Raw genomic sequence first — 27076 nt, forward strand, 5'->3', positions numbered from 1 at the left:
TAATTTTATTTTGTTTTAATAATAAATAACAATGGTAAATAACTGACCAAATGAACAGATGCCAGATACCTAAATTGCATGGGCTGACAGCAAATCTATCAATACAAGTTCGTTTTTTTTCAATCTGTCATGCAATTAAGATAAGTAAAGCAGTTTTACACAAGGCGGAGCAACCCATTGATCCCACTAAACAATTTGAGATCTTAACATCCACATTATCAAAGAAAGGCAGACTTCAGACTCAAATTATGAATAGTGATCACTATACAGCCGGAATAAAAGGGCAATAAAACATGGCAACATATTCGGAACCAACTCACAAGATACGCTACAATGTGTACGTTTAAGTTATTGTCACACAACAACACTGTTATACTAGGTTTCTTTCTGTTACCAAATACACTGAACAGTTTATGTAGTTTTATCATTTTATGTAAAAGATAAACAAAAATAAAACCTTAAACTCCAGTATAAAATGCAATTAATATATATTATTCATATACACACAATGTACGTTTGAATACTAGAAGAAAGGACACATTGAATATACACCATATCCATCGCATTATAGTTGAAATACAACACACACTTTCCATATAGGTTGAGGTTGTTTTTGAACATTTATATTTTATACAAACAATTTTGTATGCATAAATATATAAGTAATATAATATCTTTACACTTTTTGCCACTGGGTATATACTAGTAGCTGAATATCAGCTATTAATCTTAGCACAAACCCTGTAACAAAGCAATTATTTTCCAACTATAAAACATATAAGCAAACCTTACATTGTGATTATATAAGCAAAAGAAAAAAATCACCAATAAAACAAGAAATTTAAAATAAAGAACAAATATACATTTTAAATTCTATAATACTTCTGTTCATATCTAAATACACTTCACAAACAAGTTCATTTAATAATTTTCTTCCCATTTTAATTTGATTATAGTTCTACACAGTGAGACATTTAAGCCCCTCCCCATCTCCCCACTGTAATATCTCTTCAAATCTTGCTATCTGAATGACTGCAAGCAAAGAACAGTATTCATCCTTCTGACTGTTCACAACAACATACAAGAACATCCTGTACACTTCTTGGTGACAATTTGTAATAAAACTTACAGATAGGTCACTGGTTTTAAAATAGTTTTGAATCCAGTGTAGTTCAAGAATTTAAATCAAAAACAGCTGATCATTCCATCAAAAAACTGATGTTCACATGTTTTGGATTTTTAAAAATAGCACTTCTAGGTGCACTTTATTAACAATGATAATATTACTCAGAATTGGTTTTAAGAAACAAATCTTCGTCAAATGATGGTCATTATAGGTCTTTCTGGAGTTTCACATTTCAATATAGGTTAATTCCTATATGAGTTTTGATTATCTGATCAGTAGCAATCTATTCTTTATCACTTAAGGCCAAACTTCTTGGACACCTGAAAACAAACAAAAGGTACATGTGTGTATAGCTATATAGTAAACTAATATTGATACAATTTTACAACAGATTAATCTCTTCCAATATGGAAATTGAGTTAACTGGTTAAGAAACATTTTTCATGCTTTATAATATTTAGAGAATTAACAAATGATTTATGTATAATATAATTAAACTTATTAGTATTAGGATTCAGTGACCTGATTGAGTACAATGCAGGGTTCATATAAAATCAGGGTTTAATAATAAATGCCCAACTACAGCAATCAATACTGTGAAAACCTGGGTTATACATGTACTGGGTTTTACTAGGCAATACATGTAGTGGTAAAGACTTGAGAATGAAAGATACTTAACGATGGGTTTAGTACTGCATAATAATACATGTAAAAGTGAGTGTGGTTACATAAACAACAAGAGCTGTCAGAGGACAGCGCGCTCGACTATTCGAGTGCTTGACATTGTAACGTAAGCCATAATGGGGAAATTGTTCATATTCAATAATTTATTAGACGATCTTTCAAAAATAAAAAAAGGATGTTTTTTTTATTTTATTTATTTTTTTTTGGGGGGGGGGGAGGGGGGGGGGGGGGAGTTCAGGGGGGGGTATAATGTGGGGTGTGGTCATATATTAGACGATCTTTCAAAAATAAAAAAAGGAGAAAAAAAAAATTGGGGGGGGGGGGGGGGGTATAATGTGGGGTGTGGTAATTTATTAGATGTTTAAATAAAATATTGTGGTATTCAGGTAAGTGTTGTTTTGTCAAAGTAATAATAAAATGTGATCATAAATAAAGAAGTTATGGCAATTTAAGCAAAATGTTCAATTATCTAAGTGTAAAAGGGGCCATAATTATGTAACAAGAGCTGTCAGAGGACAGCGCGCTTGACTATTCGAGTGCTTGACAGTATAACGTAAGCCATCATGGAGTGGGGGGTGGGGTATAATGTGGGTGTGTGATCATTTAAAAGATGATCTTTCAAAAATAAGGAAAAACATTTTTTTGGGGGGGGGGGGAGTTGGGGGGGGTTGGGGGGGTGTGGGGGATGGTTTGAGTGGAGTGCATTGTGGTATGTCAGGTAAGTGTTGATTTGTCAAACTTTAACATAGATTTATCAATACATGTAATATGCATATTCTTAGTATAAAAGGGGCCATAATTCTGTCAAAATGCTTGATACAGTTGTCTGCTCTTGTTTAAAGGCTGGGGTCATGATGGTATGCAAAATATGAAAGCAATACGTAAAGGGACATTGAAAATATTTGGGGTAGTGCGCACACTTTAACATTTGCTGCATATTCTAAGTGGAAAGGGGGCCATAATTATGAAAAAATGCTTGATAGAGTTGTCCGCTCTTGTTTATAGGTTGGGGTCATGTTGGTAAACAAGTATGCAAAATATGAAAGCAATATGTCAAGGGACAATGAAAATAATTGGGGTAGTACGAAAACTTTAACATTTGCACGCTAACGCAGACGCCGGGGTGAGTAGGATAGCTCCACTATATATATATTTCATATATAATAGTCGAGCTAAAAATGCTTGATACAGTGGTCTGCTCTTGCTTATAGGTTGGGGTCATGTTGGTAAACAAGACCGCAAAATATAAAAGCAATATGTCAAAGGATATAGGAAATATTTGGGGTAGTACGCAAACTTTAACATAGATTTATCAATAATATGCATATTTTAAGTATAAAAGGGGCAATAATTATGACAAAATGCGTGATAGAGTTGTCTGCTCTTGTTTATAGGTTGGGGTGATGTTGGTAAACAAGTATGCAAAATATGAAAGCAATATGTCAAGGGACAATGAAAATAAATGGGGAAGTACGAAAACTTTAACATTTGCTGCATATTCTAAGTGGAAAAGGGGCCATAATTATGAAAAAATGCTAGAGCCGTTGAAGACGGAGGAGCTGGGATCCTCATCAGATATCCATCAGGCAGAAATGAAACACACTTCATGGCCACAGGAATGAGGTGCAGCAATTACAAAGCTGAGACAGAAGCACTCATGAAGGCAGCCTCTATGATTGAGAACTCACCTGAAGATACCACTTCAGTAGTATTCCTCACAGATGCAAGATCAGTCCTTGAAGCTCTGACAAACAACACCTCCCCAAAACTAGCAAAACTTATGACAAGACTCAGCAATAACCTCAACATAGCACTCCAGTGGATACCTGCCCACTGTGGAGTGTCAGGAAACGAGGAGGCTGACCAACTAGCTAAACAGGGAGCAAAAACAGAGCAACCAAATACCCAGGTTACATACAGAGAGAAAGTCAGCATCATAAAGGCAATCACCAGGCCCCAGCAAGAGCAAGATGCTTATCACCTGCTTAACAGAGCAGAACAAGTAGTGATGGTTCGACTACGCTCAGGACACAACAGACTGAATGCCCACTTGTACAGAAAATACAAGCTGGTACCCTCACCACTCTGTCCATGTGGAGAAGAGGAACAAACTGCTGAACATGTTCTTCAAAGATGCAAAAGACACGATCAGGAGCGAGCTGCGGAGTGGTCCGAAGACACAACCCTCAACAGAAAACTGTATGGAGGTCTGGAAGATCTAAGACGGACTACAACATTCATTGCAGAAACTGGCATGATTGTGTAGCGCGAACGCAAAGAAGAAGAAGAAGAAGATGAAAAAATGCTTGATAGAGTTGTCTGCTCTTGTTTATAGATTGGGGTCATGTTGGTAAACAAGTATGCAAAATATGAAAGCAATATGTCAAGGGACAATGAAAATAACTGGGGTAGTACGAAAACTTTAACATTTGCACGCTTACAACACGGCACGGAACGGAACGCCAATGCCGGGGTGAGTAGGATAGCTCCACTATATATATTTCATATATAAAAGTCGAGCTAATAATGGTGAATAATTCTTACTTTCATTTTCATTTTGCATTATTTCTTTTCAACAAAATGGAAGTTGGACTTTTTGGCAAGTCAAGAAATACTCTGCATTACTTCGCAGCTGTGTTGTTAATCTAATTTTTAATATATGCTATTAAAGCAACATTTATCAGAAATTATCAGAAAAATCTGGAGTATTTTCCAAAATGTGAAGATATGCATAAAATGAATATTCAATGCTCGGTCAAAATTTAAACATGTTTGTACATTCCTTGTATTTATTGGCTTGCATACTACCATAGCCAACATCTGTCAAATCTAATATCATGAAAGGCCTGAAAAATATATACTTAAACATTTTAATATCACTTATTTCATTGAGACATGTGCGTCTGCTATTTTGATTGTAAATATAAGCACTTGTATGCAAATCAGAATTTTTCATGACATTATTTGAGCATTTAGATTATAAAACAATTACAACTTTAAATAAGCTGACAAAAAAATAGTATTGCCTAGTATTATCCAGTATTGCCCTCATTTAGAGTATTTCCTGTGAAAGGAAAACCCTGGGGGCAGGCAATTTGTGCCAACCTTTTTACAATATCAATTTCCTTTAGATACTTTTAGAATTAAATTGTATGATAAAGGCCAAGGAATATGACATTTAGTTTGCTTACCTCTTCATACACTGTCCAGGACATGGCAGCCATCAGGGTACGCCTGATTGTACGTGGCACAATGCCTCGCCAGAACCCTGTCAAACCATCTCGCTGAAATAGAGAACACATCTAAGAGTCCACTGTTGTACAATAGTCAATACATCTACAGAACAGTAAGTTGGCAGTAAGCAATTTCATTCTTTACTGCTCAAGCAAATCGTAAACTAGATGCCAATAGGTAAAATGTCCAGCACATATTTTATAATGCTTTTATTTATTTAAAAACCTGAATCGTGTTTGGGATATAACATTAAGTTTGATCTTGACCTTTGTCCAAGGGTGACACACTTCTCCATATGGTGAGCTGTTGTGGTAAGTAATTTTAACAAGAGGGCCTGAAAGGCCCAAAGTCGCTCACCTGAGATAACAAGATATTATTGGGACAAATCTTCTGACCAAGTTTCATGAAGATCGGAAAATAAATGTGGCCTCTAGAGTGTTAACAAGGTTTTACTATAGCCATATAAGGAAAAAGTGCCCCGCCCCCTGGCAGCCATGTTTTCAACCTACCGACATCATTTTTGAACTTGTCCAAGATATTATTGGGATGAATCTTCTGACCAAGTTTCATGAAGATCAGACAGTAAATGTGGCCTCTAGAGTGTTAACAAGATTTTCCTATAGCCATATAAGGAAAAATGCCCCGCCCCTTGGAAGCCATTTTTTTCAAGCAAACATAATTATTTTAGAACTCATCCAAGATACCATTGAGACCAATCTTCTCACCAAATTTCATGAAGATTGGACAATAAATGTGGCCTCTTGAGTGTTAACAAGGTTTTACTATAGCAATATATAACCATATAAGGAAAAATGCCCCGCTTTGGTGGCCATGTTTTTAAAGCAACCAAAACTATTTTCGAACTCATTCAAGATATCATTGGGACAAATCTTCTGACCAAGTTTCATGACGATCGGAAAATAAATGTGACCTCTAGTGTGTTAACAACATTTTACTATAGCCTTATTTAGTCATAAAAGGAAAAATGCCCCGCCCATTGGCAGTTATGTTTTTCAAGCAAATGTAACCATTTTCGAACTCATCCAAGATATCATTAAGACAAATCTTCTGACCATATTTCATCAAGATTGGACAATAAATGTGGCGTCTAGAGTGTTAACAAGATTTTCCCATAGCCATATAAGGAAAAATGCCCCGCCCCCTGACGGCCATGTTTTTCAACCAACGGGCATCATTTTCGATTGCATCCAAGATATTATTGGGATGAATCTTCTGACCAAGTTTCATAAAGATTGGACAATAAATGTGGCCTCAAGAGTGTTAACAAGATTTTACTATAGCCATATATAGACATATAAGGAAAAATGCCCCGCCCCTTGGCGGCCATGTGTTTCAAGCAAAGGTTTCCATTTTTAAACTCATCTAAGTTATCATTTGGACAAATCTTCTGAGCAAGTTTCATGTAGATGGGAAAATAAATGTGGCCTCTAGAGTGTTAACAAGGTTTTACTATGGCAATATAAGGAAAAATGCCCTGCCCCCTGGCAGCCATGTTTGAAACCAACCGGCATCATTTTCGAACTCGTCCAAGATATTATTGGGATGAATCTTCTGAGCAAGTTTCATGAAGATCAGACAATCAATGTGGCCTCTAGAGTGTTAAAAAGATTTTACTATAGCCATATATAGCCATATAAGGAAAAATGCCCCGCCCCTTGGCAACCATGTTTTTCAAGCAAACGTAACCATTTTCGAACTCATCCAAGATATCATTGAGACCAATCTTTTGACTAAATTTCATGAAGATTGGACAATAAATGTGGCCTCTAGAGAGTTAACAAGGCAAATGTTGACGCTGCACAACGGACAACGGACAAAAAGTGATCACAAAAGCTCACCATGAGCATGTTGTGCTCAGGTAAGCTAAAAACGCATGATAAATAATCAAGTCAAAGTCCGAACAAGTTGTTTCCTGGCCAAATCTAAACTTTGACCTTTTAGTCTGACCTTGACCTTGGAGCTTGGAAGACATATGCTACATAAAAGACATCATCTGAATGACACAGTTAAAGTCTGAACAAACTGTTTTATGACCAAATTTGACAAATAGGGTCATTTCAATGTAAGAAATTATATGTTTTAATAAGTTTTAATGAAATTCCACAAGCAATAACGAATCTGGCCTATAAGGTCATTGCATTAAATAAGAAGAACACATATTTCAAGTTTGAATGAAAGCGCTCAAGCCTTTTCTGAGAAACTAGCTTAACAAGACTATTGCCAAGCAATATAAGTCCCCTACCAGCTCCACCATTGTCAGAAATTCCATCATTTTCAGATTTTATATATATATATATTTGTTGCCATAGCAACCATAAAAAGTTATTGCAGGATCCAGAAAACCACCATTTTCAGCAGTATTTCTAGTCTATTTGTTGCCATAGCAACCAGAATTTTTGACATAGGAACGAAATGAAATGACGTGCATAATGTCCATATTGCCATCTATCCATGTTTTAAGTTTCATGAAAAAATATTAAGATTAAGAACTTTAAAAGTTATCACAGGATCCAGAAAAGTGTGACAGACTGACTGACAGACGGAGCAAAAACCATAAGTCCCCTACGGTGAAACCGGTAGGGGACTAAAAACGTTAACCTAGCACAGGCACTGATGCTGGGTCAATTTGATTTGCTTTCCTTATCTTCCAACAATCAAGCTTAAAGGGGTAAAATCTAGCCATTTCCAATGTCTGAAAAGCTGAAGCATAAGATAGCCTAATGAAACTGCTTAACTCACCTCATAGACAAATATGGCAGCATTGCGCAATCTACCGTACTTTTTAGGGTAAAGCTGCATATGGGTCTTGACAACGTCTGCTGGCTGGGTGATCATAGACGCAAGCATACCCGATGTGATACCGCACGTGAAGTTTACCATGGGCAACTGGAACTGGGAAACATTTGCTGCAACTCACAAAAAACACTGTATATCAGTCACACAAAAACTGTTGATGGTAACTAATGGTTTTTGTTATTTTTATGTGTATAGTTTACATGAGCACTATCAGTATATGAGAGAGTTTACAAAGTAAAATATTTGTCACTTGTACATTTTTTTTAAATTTATTATATATACACTTCAACACCGTTATTTCGAACACCGATAATTCGAAGTCACCGTTATTTCGAAGTATTTTTCTGGTCCCGATTTTGATTCTTGTTTGTTTAATGTAAAATTTCATTGTTAATCCGAACTTCGTTAAACCGAAGAAATCGTTAATTCGAAGTGATTCTGTCGGTCCCAACACTATAATTCGCACCTAATTATCAATCTTTAATCCGAAGTCAAAACTGCAAAATACTGAGCGTAATTTCACACCTTTGTCATGGCGCGTCAAAAGCCGATAATTACACCTTTGTCGTCTGCGCGAACGCCGTTGTTCAGAGAGACATCGTGTATTATTTAAAAAAAGGTTAATTCATTTCCGAAAATGTATGCATATGTATGTATGTCTGATAATTTGTGCTATTCGTTTTATTTTATATGTTCTGTAATTAGAGAAAAATAAAAACAAGAAAAAGAATCGTTTTATTCCCCCGTTTGTTACGAGTAGAAATATATTGCTATCTGACCAGTTTATGTTTTTAAGTAAGCGTGTTACCGAACCATGCGAATCCCAAAACGTTTTATTTTTAAGGAATCAAAGAAGTCTTCTGTCAAATGTTTATTTCGAATTATCGTTAATCCGAAGGTTTTTTAACGGTCCCGACGACTTCGAAATAACGGTGTTGAAGTGTACATATGAGAATTAAAATGTAACAAGTGAATGCATCTGTAATACAATCTCTACTAAATGACAATGATTATCAAAGTAAGGCATTATTTCAATTAATTATCTTGTCTCTATTACCATTTCCCTGTTTGCTGATTAAAATTAGTCATATATTAACAAGTCATACTATCCTCCAAACTTATGAAAACACATTCATTTAAAACTGTATGAATTGCTTGTTAACATAATCAACTCATATCATGTGTTACAACCATGCGACTGTTGTGGTGCATTAATTGTAAAATGAAACTGTTACAACTGATTATATGACATATAAGTACACCTTTCCTGTATGGCTATCATGGACTTAAAACTTTAAAGTATCTTCCTTAAGTTATCCTGCTATATCTGGTTTACAAGAGATTTGCATTCAAGCCTAAAACAAAATTCCATACTTAATTGCACCAATTTCTGGCCATAAACACACACATCTTATTTTATATGCCACATAGCTTTTTGGCCCCTTTAGTCTAAAAGTAAATAATGCAATACACATGTGAAAAAGGTGCATGTTATTTTTATATGCTCCCATATTTTAATTGCTATGTCTATGTTAAAGTTGTAATACAATTACAGAACAGAACAACTCTTTATTTACACCCAAGTATACAAGGTATACCTTAAGGGCAACATATCAAAACGAGTTCTAACAATATTGTCCGGTTCAAGTTGGGAACATTTATATCATCCATAAAGTAAACAGCTAATAGTAGTGTTAGGTATTGTTACTATAATACAAGATACATAAAGATACTTAATATTACAACATGAAAATAGTTCCCAAATACAGGTGTGAGTGTACAACTTATCATCTTAATTTACCAATTACAAACCACCCAACCATGTGTAAATGCCTGTATATAGGCAATAATGGCAATACTAAGTACATAGATCTAGATGAGCCATGTTCTAGGAAAGGTCTGCTAAATGCATATGCGTTAAGTGTCATCCCACATTAGCCTGTGAAGTCTGCAAAGGCTAATCAGGGATGACACTTTCTGCTTTTATTAAATGTTTCATTTAAAGGAAGTCTTGTATAAACTAGAATCCCATCTAGACGGAGAGTGTTGTCCCATATAAGCCACTGCAGCCCACACAGGCTTATCATGATGACGCTTTGGGAACAAGCATTAAGTCCATTTTCCCAAGAACACACCTCTAGATGTTCACTATTCGTCAGCTAGCCTATTAATGTGTACCTACCAGTGGAAGCTAGCTGTTTCAACTGAGTGTAGAACATGAAGTACAGCCCAGAAAACGGAACATCCCTGAGCATTGTGGCAGACAGACCACTGAATAAACCTGGCAACAAGAACAGAGAGCATCTGGTAAACAAGAACAATTAATGCTGATACTAAGTCAATATAAAAATGCAACAGTTACTTGATTATAAGATGCTCAATATACCCCCAAAAATATCATTCCCGTATCTTTGGATTGAATTCTGTTGTTAATATTATTGTCTTCTGTCATATCAGCCCCAATAAGAAATGCCAATTTGGCATGTTACCCATCATATTGATGTTATCATAATGTTTTCTTCAGAGCCAATACAAGAATCATAGTATTCAGAAGCAACAGCAATCAAAGTTATACATTCTACACGTCCACCAAATGCCTTTATTGACATACTGGTGAGTAAACAGTTAAGTGGCCTTATATTAATTATAAACAAAGATAATTAAAAGCGCTTTTACAATAACTCTGGTAAATTTAGCAGAATAAAGATTATTCACATGAAAACAAAAGTTCTTCAATCAAAAGAACTTGTTTAACCATTTACCACCTGGAAATGTATTTTGACGCATTTGTAGTCCCTTAGAAAGTTAAATTTAATTACAGACTGTTTTTACTAGATTCAAATGTTAAATGCTTTATTTCTAGCCCTTAGATACTGATGAGCAGCAAACAGCATAAAACTTGAACAGGCTGTTCTGTTTTTATGCTGTTTGCACAGAGCCATTTACACTTTGATTCTGATTCTGAGTGGGAAAGGGTTAACACATGAAAATGATTACTCAATATACAATAATACATGTACGTCCAATGCACAACTGATACCTTTCAAGCCTTCAAGATGGTAAATCGACATAATACCCCTCAGCATATTACTGTATTGGAATTCACCACTCTGAAAATAGCAAATGTACACACTATTGCAAATGATCCTCCAGAAACTATCGCAGGAGAGATATTCTTGTTATTATCCACTACTTTCATCCCAAAACATTTCTCAATGTTTCAATGAGAATGTAAAATGGTGTCTTGCTTATCTACATGTTATGGTGATGAGGTATTTGTGAGCAGGCTTACCGAACAACTGACCGATGGTCAAGGAAACTCTAATATGTAATTATAAAAGTCAAACACCAGCTCACCTCATATCTGGTCTTCAATACTGTAAATGGTAACACAGATACCACCGCAACAGATCTTGCAGTTCCTCCAATTAGCATGGATTCTAGAGGGCTCTTGGTGGTCTCAAACTTCCCCTTCAGTGTGTGGATGGTGGAGAAGTAGATCCCAATGCCGGGAATGCAGCGAATAATTGACTGGAACACAAAGGGAACTGGTTTAATAATGTTAACTTATTTTAGTTATTTTTGCAAAATATTATTTTAAAATCTCATCTATGGCATCCCTGTAAATATACATGTCATTTATGGTATAAAAAATCAACTCTGTAAAACAAAGAAAAATGTACGTTCAGCATATTTTTAGTAAGAAGACCCAAGTTATTGATGATCCAGGATAATGAGCGCATCAACTTACAGGTACAATCCCTCGCCATAGTCCCACTATTTTGTCTTGCTTGATTACCCCTGTTGCAATGGCAACCATGCTCGCTGGCCTTGAGCTAAAACAATCAAACAAATCTGAATGACCATTGAAGCAGCATTCATTAAACAAGATGTGTTTGTGAAACACTACGTCCCCGTATATGACGTTTGACCTTGAAGGATGACCTTGACCCTTCACCACTCAAAATGTGCAGCTCCATGAGATACACATGCATGTCAAATATAAAATTGCTAGCTTCAATATTGCAGAAGTGACATTACATGAGCAAATTTGACCCATATATTCAGAGCTACAGATAAGCTTTTTGGGGTAATTGGGTAATACCCTTCAAAATAAGAATGAATTGGGTAATGGAAAATTTGATTGGGTATCCAAAAGTATGATGCCCGCTCATAGTAAAAAAATAATTGGGTATTTGTACCAACACAAACAAGTGAATTGGGTATTTGCAATAAAACGTGAATTTAGCTTCTCAAAACCGTACCTACGTAAAGTCACTGTTATGTATTCAATCGCAGTATAGGTTGTTCCATCTTTCTGCTATCAGATTCAACAATCAAGACAAGGGAATTTCTCAACCCACTCATCGAATGTGTTTCTACTTGTTTTTGTTTTGGGGAAGCTGCCGATATTGGGCACCTATATTAAGTGTAAACGTATTGATATGTGAACGTTCATTGTACAGTCCGTTTGTTTTAGAAACCCAACACACCCCATCATAGGGGTTTGGAACGGTATTGTGGTAGTATAATATAGTGTATTTTGACCGAAAATGCCCCAAACAAAATTCATTATAGTTATCAACTATGCCCTTTGCAATTGTTTTATATTTAAATTGATTAACCATAACAAAGGAATCTAAATGTTTTTGTATTTTTTTGCGAAACTTTTCGTCTGCCTCGAGACGCCATTTTGTTTGACTCGCATTTGTTATCATCTAAACGATTGGTAAATACGTTACCAGATAAAAACAAGCGCTTGTCGATTAAGACTCGATTCAAGACGGCCAAAACAAAACGGGATTTTTCATTACGCATAGAAGGCAGCTCGAATTGGGTATCGGCGATTTGTTTTGCGTACCGGTACGCACAGATTTTGAACAAATTGCGTATCCACCTATTTTTTATTGCGTATTTACGCAAATACGCAGCTTATCTGTAGCTCTGCATATATTTGACCTTGAAGGATGACCTTGACCTTGACCTTTCACCACTCAAAATGTGCAGCTCCATGAAATACACATGCATGCCAAATATCAAGTTGCTATCTTCAATATTGCAAAAGTACTCATAAAATGAGCGGTTTCGGCCACATATATTTGACCTCTGACCTTGAAGGATGACCTTGACCTTGACCTTTCACCACTCAAAATGTGCAGCTCCATGAGATACACATGCATGCCAAATATGAAGTTGCTATCTTGAATATTGAAATATTGCAAAAGTGTACATTAAATGAGCGATTTTGACCCATATATTTGACCTTTAACCTTGAAGGATGACCTTGACCTTTCACCACTCAAAATGTGCAGCTCCATGAGATACATATGCAGTGTTCTGCCCTGAATCTTTACTGTTGGGGACAGGGACCCATTAGGGTTTATAAAGTGGGGACAAAAAGGAAAAATCTGGGGACACCGTAATATATTTGTATCAGAATTAAATTTTCAGAAACTAATTACCTTTTACTTGCACACTTAAATTTGCTTGATTTCTTCGTACTGTGAGCCAGTCCACAGTATGTAACATTCTAATTCAAACTTAAACTTTTTTTTAACTTTTTAAAACTGTCAAACAATTGTCAACATATTTATAAAACTTTGAACAGATTTATGGTCATTGGACTCAGCATTCCGTGTCAAAGTCCTTGTTCGATATTAAGAATTACCGATAGTAAAGGTGTTTTCTTTTTTGTGCTTTATGCACAAACTGCATGTCATTTTGTTAATGTCAAACAGTGACAAAGACAATTTTCAAAGACAATTTGCTTGGAATGTACATTTAGGGGCAGACTTTTTTGTCATTGCTTAACGATGTTGGGACTTGGGAAGACTCTGTTGGAATGTTGTTATTATTATCGTCATATTTTCTAAGTTTACTTGCTGGAGGAAAAAAACTAAAATGGAGTTTGTTTTCTTCGGCCGGTCACTTTCCGCCATTTTGATAGGTATGGAAATTTCCTTGATATCTCATTGGTTGTTATAATCTCAACTTACCAATGCAATAAAGTGTTATTAATGTAAATTAACCATTGGCTGCAAAATGATGTTACGTCCAATTAAATAATTCGTTCTAGTTACACATTCACTCGATTACTATACCGTCTTACAAATTGAATCAATTAGTTTTTATTCTTAATTTCTTTGCGCCCACGGGCCCATATACGGAAAACGGGTGGGGACAAATCTTTTATTTTTGCGCCAATGACGCAAGGGCGCATCCACGGCAGAACACTGCATATGCATGCCAAATATCAAGTTGCTATCTTCAATATTGCAAAAGTTATTGCAAATGTTAAAGTTGGCGCAAACCAACAGACCAATCAACAGACCAACAGACAGGGCAAAAACATTATGTCCCCCACTACTATAGTGGGGGACATAAAAATAAACAAGAGCACCGCCTTGCGGGTGCAGACCGCTCATCTATTTTCTTTTTAAAGGTGAAGGGACTCTCATTTTCAATCACAAAGGAGGGAGGGGTGGAGTGAAGAGGGGTGTTAGTGTGGGGTTGTGGACAGTTATTACATTTTCTTCCAAAAAAGCGAAAAAAAAAAAAAAAAATCGGGGGCGGGGGGGGGGGGGGGGGGGGGGGGGGGGTGGGGGTGGGGGGGTGGGGGGAAGGGCGATGGGGGGGGGGATTTTTTGGGTGCGATGGTTGGACGGTATTTCAAACATAACCGTTTAAAAAAAACAAATTGGGGGGGGGTGGGGGGGGGGGGGTATAGTGTGAGGGTGTGGTGGTCATTTGTGAGATGATCTTAAAAAAAAAAAAAAAAAATAGGGGTGGGAGGGGGGGGAGGGGGGGAGGGGGGGGGAGGGCACGGGGGACGGTTTGGGTGGAGTCTATTGTGGTATGTCAGGTAAGAGTAGTATCAATCAAATCTAATCATAAATAAAGAAGTTATGGCAATTTTAGCAAAATTTAATAATTTGACCTTGAGAGTCAAGGTCATTCAAAGGTCAAGGTAAAATTCAACTTGCCAGGTACAGTAACCTCATGATAGCATGAAAGTATTTGAAGTTTGAAAGCAATAGCCTTGATACTTAAGAAGTAAAGTGGATCGAAACACAAAATTTAACCATATATTAAAAGTTACTAAGTCAAAAAAGGGCCATAATTCTGTAACAATGACAACCAGAGTTATGCAACTTGTCCTTTTACTGTACCCTTATGATAGGTTTTTAGGTGTTCCAAGTATGAAAGCAATATCTATGATACTTTAGGGGTAAAGTGGACCAAAACATAAATCTTAACCAAATTTTCAATTTTCTAAGTATAAAGGGCCCATAATTCCGTCCAAATGCCAGTCAGAGTTACATAACTTTGCCTGCACGGTCCCCTTATGATAGTTAATAAGTGTTGCAAGTATGAAAGCAATAGCTTTGATACTGTAGGAATAAAGTGGACCTAAACACAAAACTTAATCAAATTTTCAATTTTCTAAGTATAAAAAGGGCACATAATTCTGTCAAAATGCCAGTCAGAGTTACATTACTTTGCCTGCACAGTCCCCTTATGAAAGTTAGTAAGTGTTGCAAGTATGAAAGCAATAGCTTTGATGCTTAAGGAATAAAATGGACCTAAACACAAAACTTAACCAAAATTTTCAATTTTCTAAGTATAAAAAGGGCACATAATTCTGTCAAAATGCATGCCAGAGTTATCTAACTTTGCCTGCCCAGTCCCCTCATGATAGTAAGTAAGTGTAACAAGTTTGAATGCAATAGCATTGATACTCACTGAGAAAAGTGGACCTAAACGCAAAACTTAACCAAAATTTTCAATTTTCTAAGTATAAAAAGGGCACATAATTCTGTCAAAATACACGCCAGAGTTATCTAACTTTGCCTGCCCAGTCCCCTAATGATAGTAAGTAAGTGTACCAAGTTTGAATGCAATAGCATTAATACTTTCTGAGAAAAGTGGACCTAAACGCAAAACTTAACCGGACGCCAACACCGACGCCAAGGTGATGACAATAGCTCATAATTTTTTTTCAAAAAATAGATGAGCTAAAAATGATCAAGATCAAGATAATGATAGTCAAAGAAATGTTCAAATCTAATTTTTAGCACAATGAAGAATAGACACCAAAGCACTACAATAATTTTTACCATTAACAACCAATTTGAGGACATAACCTTTTTAATATGATGTTTATATATTTTTTACTTAATTCAAATTTCACCAGTTAACTTAGTCTCTGATTGCTTCATAATAGTAACTATTCAATATGATTAAATAACTTATGTGAAGAGCCAAGGCTGAGAAGTGTTAAGTCCTACCCATTGACAGACACTGCTGCCTGTACCCTGGTCTTGACCAGGTCCAGGGGCTGGAAGAGAATGGTAGAGCATGTTCCACTGAGAGAGCCGGCCAGGAAAGACTTCACAACAGGAGACTAAAAGTACATAAACAGAACCAATCTAGTAAATGGGCATGTTATAGGACATGTACATATTTCTGTAATCAAATCTGCAAGTTTTTTAGTGTAAACATTTGCCTCTTTTCTCTTGAACATAATTCAATAATTAATTTAATTTTTAATTTAATTTGCAGCGAGTGTAAAATCGCATATACATGTATGTGTAATATGAACCTATTTTGCAATCTTGAAGGCAATAGTATCATCATGATTCAGCAGGGATTTCAATAGATTCCAAAAACCAGGAGTCAATGATCCCTGGACTAAAATTTTGAGGAGTGAAATAGAAAAATGCTGGGGTCAATTTTGAAGCGCACAAGTAAGTGTTAATAAATTTTGTTTTTGTCTGTGTTATTCCATCTTTTTACATAGAAGTAGACTAAGAGTAACAGAATGTCTTTAAAAGTTTATTGCTTCGTTAAATTACATTTATTAAATATTCTAACACAGAACGCGACTTGTTTTCTATAGACAAAGAAGGAAATCAAGTGTGGGTTATTCTACAATAACTTATGGGCGGAGCTTAATGTTTCGAAAATAGTTCCAAATAAGCAAATAACATATTGAAGTAAAATGCACGTGCTAAAACCCGCACTTAAAGAAATGTAATAAATGTAGCATGTATATAAATGTAATGAAACAACAAATTGTATAAATGGTGATAAGTGGCATAACCACGCCTACATAGAATGTTATTTGTTAGGAAACGTACTTAAGAAAACATTTATAGCATGCCAGCTTTTCAGTAGCATCAATAAACGTGACGTCATTTAGTTCCTATGATTGTTGTTTTCTATGAAAGTGATTGATTGATTGATTTGATTGATTTTTTTTGGTAAACATATGAACATTACATAGTTACTACATAATGCAGACAATATAAAATATATTATCACAGCAATATACATAGCAAACCATGGAATGCACACACAATACCAAGGATAACACAAAAAAGAGAAAAATGATTTTCACTTATTTCCATTGTGGTCCTTGTTATTGGTGGCAGTAACCATGAAACAGTCATGTATTAGATTTTAATAATGTATATGTATCAAATATGTACTGTTTAATAAAGTATATTACTGATTAAGAATGAATAAATATAATCACATGTTCATTATTATCACAGAAGTTGCATAAGAAAGTTACACACTGCATAGGTAGTTAATAAACACACTTTGTAGCATACTATAAGTTAAAGAATAATTATGAGATCCTTGCATCTTATTGATCATAAGACTTAAAAATGTATCACAGTATTTTAACAGAACATAAAATTCATAATAAAAATTATACTATAAAAAGCTATAAAGACTCTAAAAACTGTTTCTTGATGGCACCCTTGAAATTGTTAGGTTTAGGTACATCCTTGATGTTTTGAGGAAGATTGTTCCATAAACAGATACCATTATATGTAAATGTTTTAGAACCAAAACTTCCTACTCTTGGTTTGGAAAAACGACCAGAGTCTTCAAATGTAAAATTTTCAGCAAAATGATCAGATTCTGGCTGAGCTACCATATTAGACCTAGTACAACGATTATGTACGCCAGACACTGGCTTAAAATTCTCACCCATATACTCTGGTGCAAGGCCATTTTTAATCTTATGTACATGACAAAGTATGATCTGTTCTACTCTTTTTGAAACAGGCAGCCAACCTAAATGTGAAAACTGTTCTTGACCAACATGTGATCTGTTATCCATATTCAGAACAAACCTAATCATCTTGTTTTGTGTAGTTTGAAGCCTATTTTTAAGTGACTGAATAAGACCAGGGTACCAAAAAGAGCAGGCATAGTCAAAGTGGCACTGTATAAGAGACATGACAAGGAGTTTTCTGGTGTGCAATGTTAAGAACTTACTATTTCTGTATAGGAACTTTAACCTTGAGTTTGCCTTTGTAATAATTGATCTAGCAATGGTTTTACCAGACAGGAACTGGTCCAATACAGCACCTAGGTACTTAACAGAACTTGATGGAGTAATTGACACATCATTGCAAGAGACATTTAACTGAGAATTTGACCTTAGTTTGGGCTTTGAGCCAAACAATATAGATTCTGTTTTACCAAGATGTAGGGAAAGTTTATTGTCCACTAACCACTCACTTATAAGAACGAGATCGCTAGAAAGAATGGATTCAATTTCTGAAATGTGTTTACCAGCTACCAGGATGCCAGTATCATCAGCATAAAGTAAAATTTTATTTCTTACCACAGCGGCCATATCATTCACATAAATTAAAAATAAAAGGGGACCTAAAATGGAGCCCTGAGGAACACCACATGAGATGGAGGCCTCGAAGGACATAGTACCTGATACGTCAACAACCTGATGGCGATCGGAGAGATAGGAGGTAAACCACCTGACTGCGTCACTATGGAGACCAATAGCCTCAAGTTTCATGATTAAAATACTATGATTGACGGTATCGAAGGCCTTCTGTAGGTCTAACAATATCATACCAACCATCTTACCTTCATCCATCTTAAAACGAATATAATCAGATATATGGGTAAGGCAGGTGTCTGTAGAATAGCCACGCCTAAATCCTGATTGATAGCTATACAGAAGCTTTTTGTCATTCAAGTAACCTTCAACTTGGTCATAAATTACTCTTTCAAGGATCTTTGAAATGATACTTAAGATCGAAACCAGTCTGTAGTTTTCAACCTCAGTCTTAACACTTTTCTTATAGAGGGGAATAACTCTCGCTGACTTGAGGTCATCAGGAACAGAACCCTGTATGATTGACAAGTTAACAATATGAGCAAGGGGACAAGATATGAAAGAAGCACTATCCCTAACAAATCTAGCAGGAATGCCATCCAAACCTGAGGCCTTATTAGCACTTAATTTATGTGTATGCTTTAAAATTGTATTTTCAGACACAATGGGAAATGAAAAACTGTTTGGCACAACACCTTTAGTAGCGTAGTAATTACTTACAAAATTCTTGCCATATTTATTAAAACTTTTTGGAAGTTTCTCAACAAGTATAGAAGCAACTGTTGTATAAAATGAGTTAAATTTTTCAGCTACTGTAAATTTGTCAAAGGAAATTTGCCCATCAATCTGAAGCCCTATGCTACTTGATGAAGAGTTCCCTTTTTTAGTGGGAAGACCTAACTTCTTAAGTGTGTCCCAGAGAGATTTAGAATTGTTTTTATACTGTTCCAGTTTATCTGAAAAATAATGTTTCTTGGCCTTACAGATAAGTGACTGAGCTTTATTTCTCAACTCCTTAAAATTATTAAAACTTTCTTCCATTCTATTTATCTTATATACATGAAAAGCTTTGTCTCTTGCCTGGATACTATTTAAAATATCAGGAGTAATCCAAGGCTGAGTGCGTTGTTTAAATCTAACTTCTTTTACAGGTGCAATGCCATCAAGAACAGATAAAAATATACTTTTAAAATTATCCCAAGCTACAGAGACATTGTCACTTAGTAAGTGACGTTATTTTCAAATTATTTATGAATGAAAACGACGTCATATGTTTGTACAATTCAATGACGTCACTAAATAGTGAACTAAGAATGGCGGAGTATTGAAAAATATAGTTCACGTCCAAAAGCTTGAACCAAATCAATCAGAATCGTGTAAGAATCGTGTAAGAATCGAAATAATATTTTTCTATGATGGTTTGTTGTCGAATAACCCACAGTAAGGAGTATAGATGCGTGTTATCAAATCACTCGTGCTTCGCACTCGTGATTTAATACCTACGCATCTATACTCCTTACTGTGGGTTATTCGACAACAAACCATCATAGAAAAATATTATTTCTTAAACAATATACAGAACGTAAAAGAATGTTTATAAATTGGTTCACAATGATAATGACAAAATATATTATTATTTTTATGTACTTCTGCTTCTTTGCAAAGCAATACAGAAATCAAGCATATTGAATACATACATGTACATCAATGTTACCAATAACTTGCAATAAGTTTATAAATTACAACAATTTATCATAAATATCTATCTTAGTGGCAGACCAACATCTTGTAAACAAGAGGCCCATGAGGGCCTGAATCGCTCCACTGCTATAAACACTGTTCATGTTTGGAAAGAATAAGATGGAAACAGTGTACTTAATCGCGCAAACAAGGAGAATTTTCTCAAATTCAAGGGGAGATTATTGCGTACTTATTTCTCCGATACTGCTCATATTCAATAGAGTTCAAGTCCTCATTGATATAAAGATACTGTGCAAATTTGGAAATAATTGGATGAAAACTGTGGAATTAATTGCCTAAACAAGAGGGGTTTCAATATTTTCTCATATTCAAGGGGAAGTCATTCTGGACTTATTGCTTCGATATTTCTCTTTTTAAACAAGAGCACCGCATAACGGGTGCCGCGCTCGGCTGCAAAGCTTGTCAGAATTAATCTTTTTTAGAGGTCACAGTGACCATGACCTTTGACCTGGTGACTCTTTAAAAATACATGTTCTGCACTATATTTAGTCGTAATTTGACGTATTTTTTCTGCAGTTTCAATGGGTCAAAACTTTCTCATTCAGTGCATTATTTCCAATGTAAGTTTTTTATTCTAAAAAATACATGTACCGAGTTGCAAGGATATATTTAGTTACAGCACATGGTCTTTTGGAACACGCATGCTTTCCATGCGTGGAACTTGACAGCATCAATTTCACGGTCTTATAAAAACACGGGTTTTACAAGGCAACTTCAGTTCTATAAACAGACATGATGAAATACACATGTACTGAAATTAAAGAGTTGGCGCATTAAATTGTTTACTGGTGTTGTTTTCACAACTGTTGCATAGTAAACACAAATCCCTTTTTGTTTCGACATAAATGTAACCGCTTATGCAGTACATGTATATATGTATTAAATCGGGCTCATTATAAGAAATACTGATCTTGAAGGAAACACTTAATCAGAAATATAACAAGAGGGCCAGAAGCCCACTGTTGCTCACCTGAGACTTCAGGGAACTGAACTGATCTCAGCAACTTTTGAGAGGTTTCTGAAACCATTTTCAAACTTGGCAAAAATATGAACAAGAGAGTCAGAAGGGTTTTACTATAGATTAAATGCCCAGCCCCTCTGGCTACCATGTTTTTCAACGGACAGGAACCATTTTCAAACTCAGCCCAGATATCATAAGAACAAAAGTTCTGACCAAGTTTCATGTAGATTGGACCATAAATGTGAGAGTTAACAAGGTTTTACTATAGCCATAGAAGGACAAATGCCCCGCGGCCACTGGCAGCCATGTTTTTCAATAGACCAGAACCAGGGGCCATTCCATACGCAAAAACACAGTCTGCCTCCCACACCCTCCCCGTCTGGGCGCTTCGCACCAAGCCAATGCCATAGGCATTCAAAATTGTGTACACCAGGGGTTTTTTTGGCCCGATTTTATAGCCGAAATTCGACTATGTTCCCAATCCCAAAAAGTTTACTTTTTTCCAAAAATGTGACAAAAAATTCCCAATTTCCAAACAATTTTTTTATTTTTTTTAGAAAGAAATGTCTAATGTGTATTTTATTCCAATTTTAATTCAATTACATCTAACAAAGTATCCTCGAAGGACCAAATTCCGTGGGGGTAAGAATCGATTTTTAAAAAGAAGTGAAAGTAAACAAACACAACACAAAATTGTGTACATACCTTGATGGAAAAATTCTTTATTTACATTTACCAAACCGAATTTGGCAAATATGTGCTTAAATAAATAAGATTCGGCTTCGTAAAGTAGCCTTGGTCGAAGCTGTCTACCATTTTTTAGAGAGGACCTAATTCCGGTGACGTCAATCAAAGGGAAATTACTCAAACCTAATGGTGTATTTAGGCCAAGCAACTGCTATTTGTTAGTTTTTCTGATTTTTTTCTAACTTGGAAATATTCTTTATTTTTTTTTATAACAGTCAAAATATATAAACTTATTAACAATTAGTTTATGCATTTGTATTTTCATTCGTTTTTTTCTTCCTTATCACAACACAAACAGAGTAAAGTGTCACCCCTCCTTAGCTTAGAGCTCCAACTTATAAATATTCTTTTAAAATAACTCTTTTAACAGTCAAACACATAAATAGGTTAACTTATTTACAATTCATATGTGCCAGCAGTTTATTCTTCATGATCTTCACATTCAGCAATTAATTGCATATAATTGAAAAATTAATGAAAAAGTAGTCTAAGGGATACGACCAGCAACCTAATAGAAAAAATAGGTTGGCCTCATTGAAAACATGAAAACTTCCGGTCTACTTCTACGAGTCAACTCCAGCCGACAATGCAAACGGACTGTCACATGTTTGAAAGCGAGTTTGGGACCAAATAAAGGTGTTTAAAGGGATCTTTTCACGCTTTGGTAAATTGACAAAATTGAAAAAAGTTGTTTCAGATTCGCAAATTTTCGTTTTAGTTATATTTGTGAGGAAACAGTAATACTGAACATTTACCATGCTCTAATATAGCCATTATATGCATCTTTTGACGATTATAAAACCTAAAAATTATAAAGCGTTGCAACGCGAAACGATTGAATAATTTGGAGAGTTCTGTTTTTGTCGTTAAATTTTGTATAACTACGAAGATTGCTTATATAAGGTGTAAAATACGTCAGGTATGTGTACTCGGCGGAATAGCTCAGTAAGCTAAAGCGTTTTTACTTCAGGACTCTGGCAGGACTCCAGGGGTCACTGGTTCGAAACCTGCTCCAAGCAATGTTCTTTTCCTTTTTTTAATTTTGTTCTTGATTTTTTACTGGAGCTTTTACGATCCAATGTTTACATTTATCAATATAAAGCATTTAATGAATAAGTTAAAAAATGCCAAAATCTGTGAAAAGGCCCCTTTAAAGGGGGCCATGAATTAGGAATAGTAGAAAACATACAAATTAAGGTGTGAGAAACATTATACACGAGTGTTACCTGTTTTGGTCTCATTTCGAGCGTCTTTTCGAAGGTGACAGTTGCGTTGGCATCTGTCAATATTTACCGAACTGCGCGTGCATGACGTCATCTTAACTCTCGTGATACGAGACAAAAACAAATGTCACCGGAATTCGAACCCCCACGAAATTTGGGCCTTCGAGGATATTATATGATTTTGTTCTTTTAATTTGAATGATTATAAAGAGTTATATCAAATTTAGTATTTGCCTAATCAGTGGACTTTTCGTGTGGAAAAAAAAGGCTAATGAATTTAGTTTTCCAATTTCATGAAAATACCCATCAAATTCCCAATTCCAAAGCCATGGGCTATCTTCCCAAAAAGTGGGAAAAAATCCTGTACACATCATTTCAATCTAGCTACGCCCCTGTATATTATTTGCCAATTATGTTGCCAATTGCTCTGAAACCGCTATTGAACTACAGTGTCAATTAAATAGATTTGTTTAATTTTTGGCATGACTGTAAACGCAAGAAAACTGAAAGAATTGTATTTAGAAGTGGTAGCCCATTGCGGTCATATGAAAGTTGGTTCTATGATGGAAATCTTGCAAATGTTACATCAGTGCACAAGTACATGGGTTTACTGTTTACAAAGTTGGTTTATAATTTTTGTACACATGATGATGTCACATCTCTCGCTTTAAAGTTTATGCATGCGGATCTAAACATCTAGACTAGATATTGTCGCTGTCGTTCTCAAAACTCGTAGCTCCAAAATTTTCGAAATTTTTTTTTCGTCTTTTCCGAATATATTAAGTCTGGCGCGTGTTTTGTGCTATATCTCGTAGCTCTACGCTACGCCAATCAGAGCCCTTGAAAAAGCCACGTGACGAAATGTTGTAGAATGATTGTTGGCTTTTTTCGTCGTAGCGACGCCATTTCACCTAGAGCGGCGTCGGGCTTCTCCGAATAGGGTCTAAGTTCGGATACGCTTAGCCAATCGGAAACAAGTTTATATTTAACCGCTCGGAAGTCATTATCTATGCATGAGCAGAAAGCGCGATTTTTCTTTTCCGGTTTTGCAAAATTTCAAGGCGCGGACATTTTTAAATACTAGAAAAACAATCACTTGTTCTGAAGGTAAGAATTTTCTTTCACGTTCTTTCTGGGTATGCTAAGCAACCTTGGTGACATTATTTTCTAATAATTTTGTTAAGATTAAAGCTTGACAGCCTACAACTTAATTATGTTATGTAAAGAGGTTACAGTCATAAGTGACAAGTATAAATGTGACATCACGCGAGTAATATGGGTATTACGTGGGTATCCGAAAGAGCCGATATAAAATTCAATAGTCGTCTCTTCCGGATACCTGTTTTTTTAGAATGAAACTTGATACAAATGTATGTAAATACTTGTACTCACATTAGCAATTGATATTCTATTGACCATGTGTCAATATAAATGGTTTTGAATAAGGAAATTTGTCAATTTATACCTTTCTAAGAAAAAACAACAACACGAAAGTCAAATATTTAGATAATTCTATCAGCCTGGAGTGTTTCCTGACGCTGTTGCTATGTAGATCTATTTGGTAAGTTGTTTATACTATGTATTTTACTTCTAGGATTAGTCGTCCACTAATGTATGACAAGACTGCCCTGGAAAACGCAGTTAGAGCAGTAAAAAGTAATTCTATGGGCTACTTAAAGGCATCCAGGCTCTACAATGTACCAAGGTCAACGATATTTGACAAGGCTAAGGGTCATTCATTCCAGCATCGAATAGACTATGGGGCCACATACAGTTCTCATAGCTGCTAAGGAGGAGAGGATAGTCGAGTGGCTGACACAAATGTCACGTATCAGTTATGGCCGGACTAAATATGAAAGGACTGTTGGCAAAATTGATTTGTGTCCTGCATGTACATGTAACCGGGGCGCTCAACACCCATCTTGATGGGTTAAGTGTGAAAATTGTCAAACACGTTAGCATTATATGTGTGCCAACAGGCCGGAATATGAGTTGTTTGACGAGAAAGAAAAAACAAGGATGGAGTTTGTTTGTCCGATGTGTGATTGACAGCATCTTACACAATTATAAGAAATAGTGATGCTTTTCAAGTATTATCACATGATTGACTGATTACTAGTAGTATAATTATGTACTGCTGTTGAGTTCGTGTTCTTGGTGATTTCAATTATGTTTGACATGTTTTATCAAAGACCTATAGATAACACAGATTGGAAACTTCGCTCCTTATCGGACTATCTCTCGGCGGGGTCACGTGGTCGAGAATCTGATAAGAACACTTGGGATCAGCAGACGATTTATTCCATGAATCAATCGGAGTAGTCCGGAGATAGCCGGTGTATCACGATTGCGATAAGATAGCGACGCGTCAGTAGCAACGGCTACGATTATCGAGCAAAGTTATGCGAAAATGTTACGGCGCTGTAGAAAGGCGGCTGTAACTTGGTCAATAATGATCCGATTTTCATAAAATAAAGTTTCATAGAAACATGAGTAATTATGTTTTTATAAAATCTCGATTTGTTATCTATAGGTCTTTGGTTTTATGAATGTTTTTACTTGAACAATGGTGTAAAAAGCGTAGGTTATTTGACATAATTAAAGCGTTACGTGACTGAAATGAACAGTTTAAACATGAAATAATATCATAAAAGATTAAGCTAGTTTAAAATATTTTCATAGGAGTTAATATTGTCAGTAAAACTATTTGTATTTTTGTATAATGGACAGTCTCAATAAAGAAGTGAATACAATTTCACAACGCTATGCTTGACTAAAGATCTGTCTGTGTTTTGTACCGTTTTTTAAAAACCTCATAGATATCCGAAAGACCCGATGGTATCCGAACTTACCCGACAATAGTTACTTGATGGTTCCTAGCATACTTGACATTTTAATACGAGTGATGCTAAGCAATATAGACGAAATGGATGATAAATGGCTGCTTTAGGTAACCAGCTCAAAATCGTTCGGCACTTTCGGATATTAAAAAATTAATCGAAAATAATCTTTAAAGTATCCGGAGACTCCCGACAACGCTCTATAGGTACGTCGTTTCGTTTGGACAAATGAGACAATAACGTTTTTATAAAAAAAATTATTTGCAACTACGAGGTTTCCTATCAGGACGAATTGTAGGTTTTTTCCCTCTCCTGAAAAGTTGGCATTTTGTAGCTACGAGGTTTGAGAACGACAGCGACGATATCATATGGGAATAAACTCGGTGGCCTGATTTCATGAATTTAGACATTAGATTTAGAATCGAGTTGATCCAACTGAACTCTTAATCAATAATACTTACTTCAAATGTTCTCTTCTTTTTGAGTTTTCCGTCATCAACAAATTCAATAACATCAACAATACTTTTGGAATTGTCCATCTAAGGATTACACATGTTGCGCGAGAAACTTAAAGTCACTTGTAAATGTTTACCACTGACAAAACAGCATTCGTGATACATCGACTATCTCCGGATGTATGTAATAAATCGTCTGCTGATCCAGAGTGACATTTCGTGCCACTATCAGTTCGTGCCAATGATATTTATGTTGAAAAGGGGTAGACGTTTCGTCCCACTGATAATATACAGGCGGATAGGTGTGAATACTACCGTACAGGCGTGAATCATAAATATAGAACATTACAACAGTTTAACAATTATGATTATATAAAATATAAAATAAAAGTGATTTATTGTTATTATAAAATATGTGTTAACTGTTATTGTTATTATAAAATATGTGTGCATAGTTCAATATGATCAATAAATATAAAACATGAAGTGTTATTTTTATTTAATGCATCAAGTATTTGTATTTAAACATCATTTTCAAGCATGAATGAACAATAATACAATTTATTCA

General features: G+C 35.5%; 1 protein-coding gene across 1 annotated transcript; it reads right to left on the reverse strand.

The window, feature by feature from the left end:
- LOC127868731 (mitochondrial glycine transporter-like) lies at positions 1-26778 on the reverse strand. The gene is made up of 9 exons (XM_052410756.1): positions 26515-26778; positions 16150-16265; positions 11613-11697; positions 11219-11392; positions 10902-10971; positions 10044-10142; positions 7805-7971; positions 5002-5094; positions 1-1446 (listed from the first exon to the last, which is right to left on the reverse strand). Exons 1-9 carry the CDS (start codon positions 26590-26592, stop codon positions 1420-1422), a joined length of 909 nt encoding a protein of 302 aa, XP_052266716.1. The 5' UTR covers positions 26593-26778; the 3' UTR covers positions 1-1419.
- Between the last annotated feature and the right edge of the window lie 298 nt (positions 26779-27076).

Source organism: Dreissena polymorpha, chromosome 2 (genome assembly GCF_020536995.1).
Source record: "Dreissena polymorpha isolate Duluth1 chromosome 2, UMN_Dpol_1.0, whole genome shotgun sequence".
NCBI classification, from domain to species: domain Eukaryota; kingdom Metazoa; phylum Mollusca; class Bivalvia; order Myida; family Dreissenidae; genus Dreissena; species Dreissena polymorpha.

Excerpts from the sequence above, each read along its gene's own strand:
- LOC127868731 (XM_052410756.1), bottom strand. The coding sequence starts at position 26,592 with ATGGACAATTCCAAAAGTATTGTTGATGTTATTGAATTTGTTGATGAC. Across the intron at positions 11,393-11,612 it reads TATGGCGAGGGATTGTACCT|TCAATTATTCGCTGCATTCC; the intron begins GTAAGTTGATGC and ends TTTGTGTTCCAG. Across the intron at positions 1,447-5,001 it reads CCTGGACAGTGTATGAAGAG|GTGTCCAAGAAGTTTGGCCT; the intron begins GTAAGCAAACTA and ends GTTTGTTTTCAG.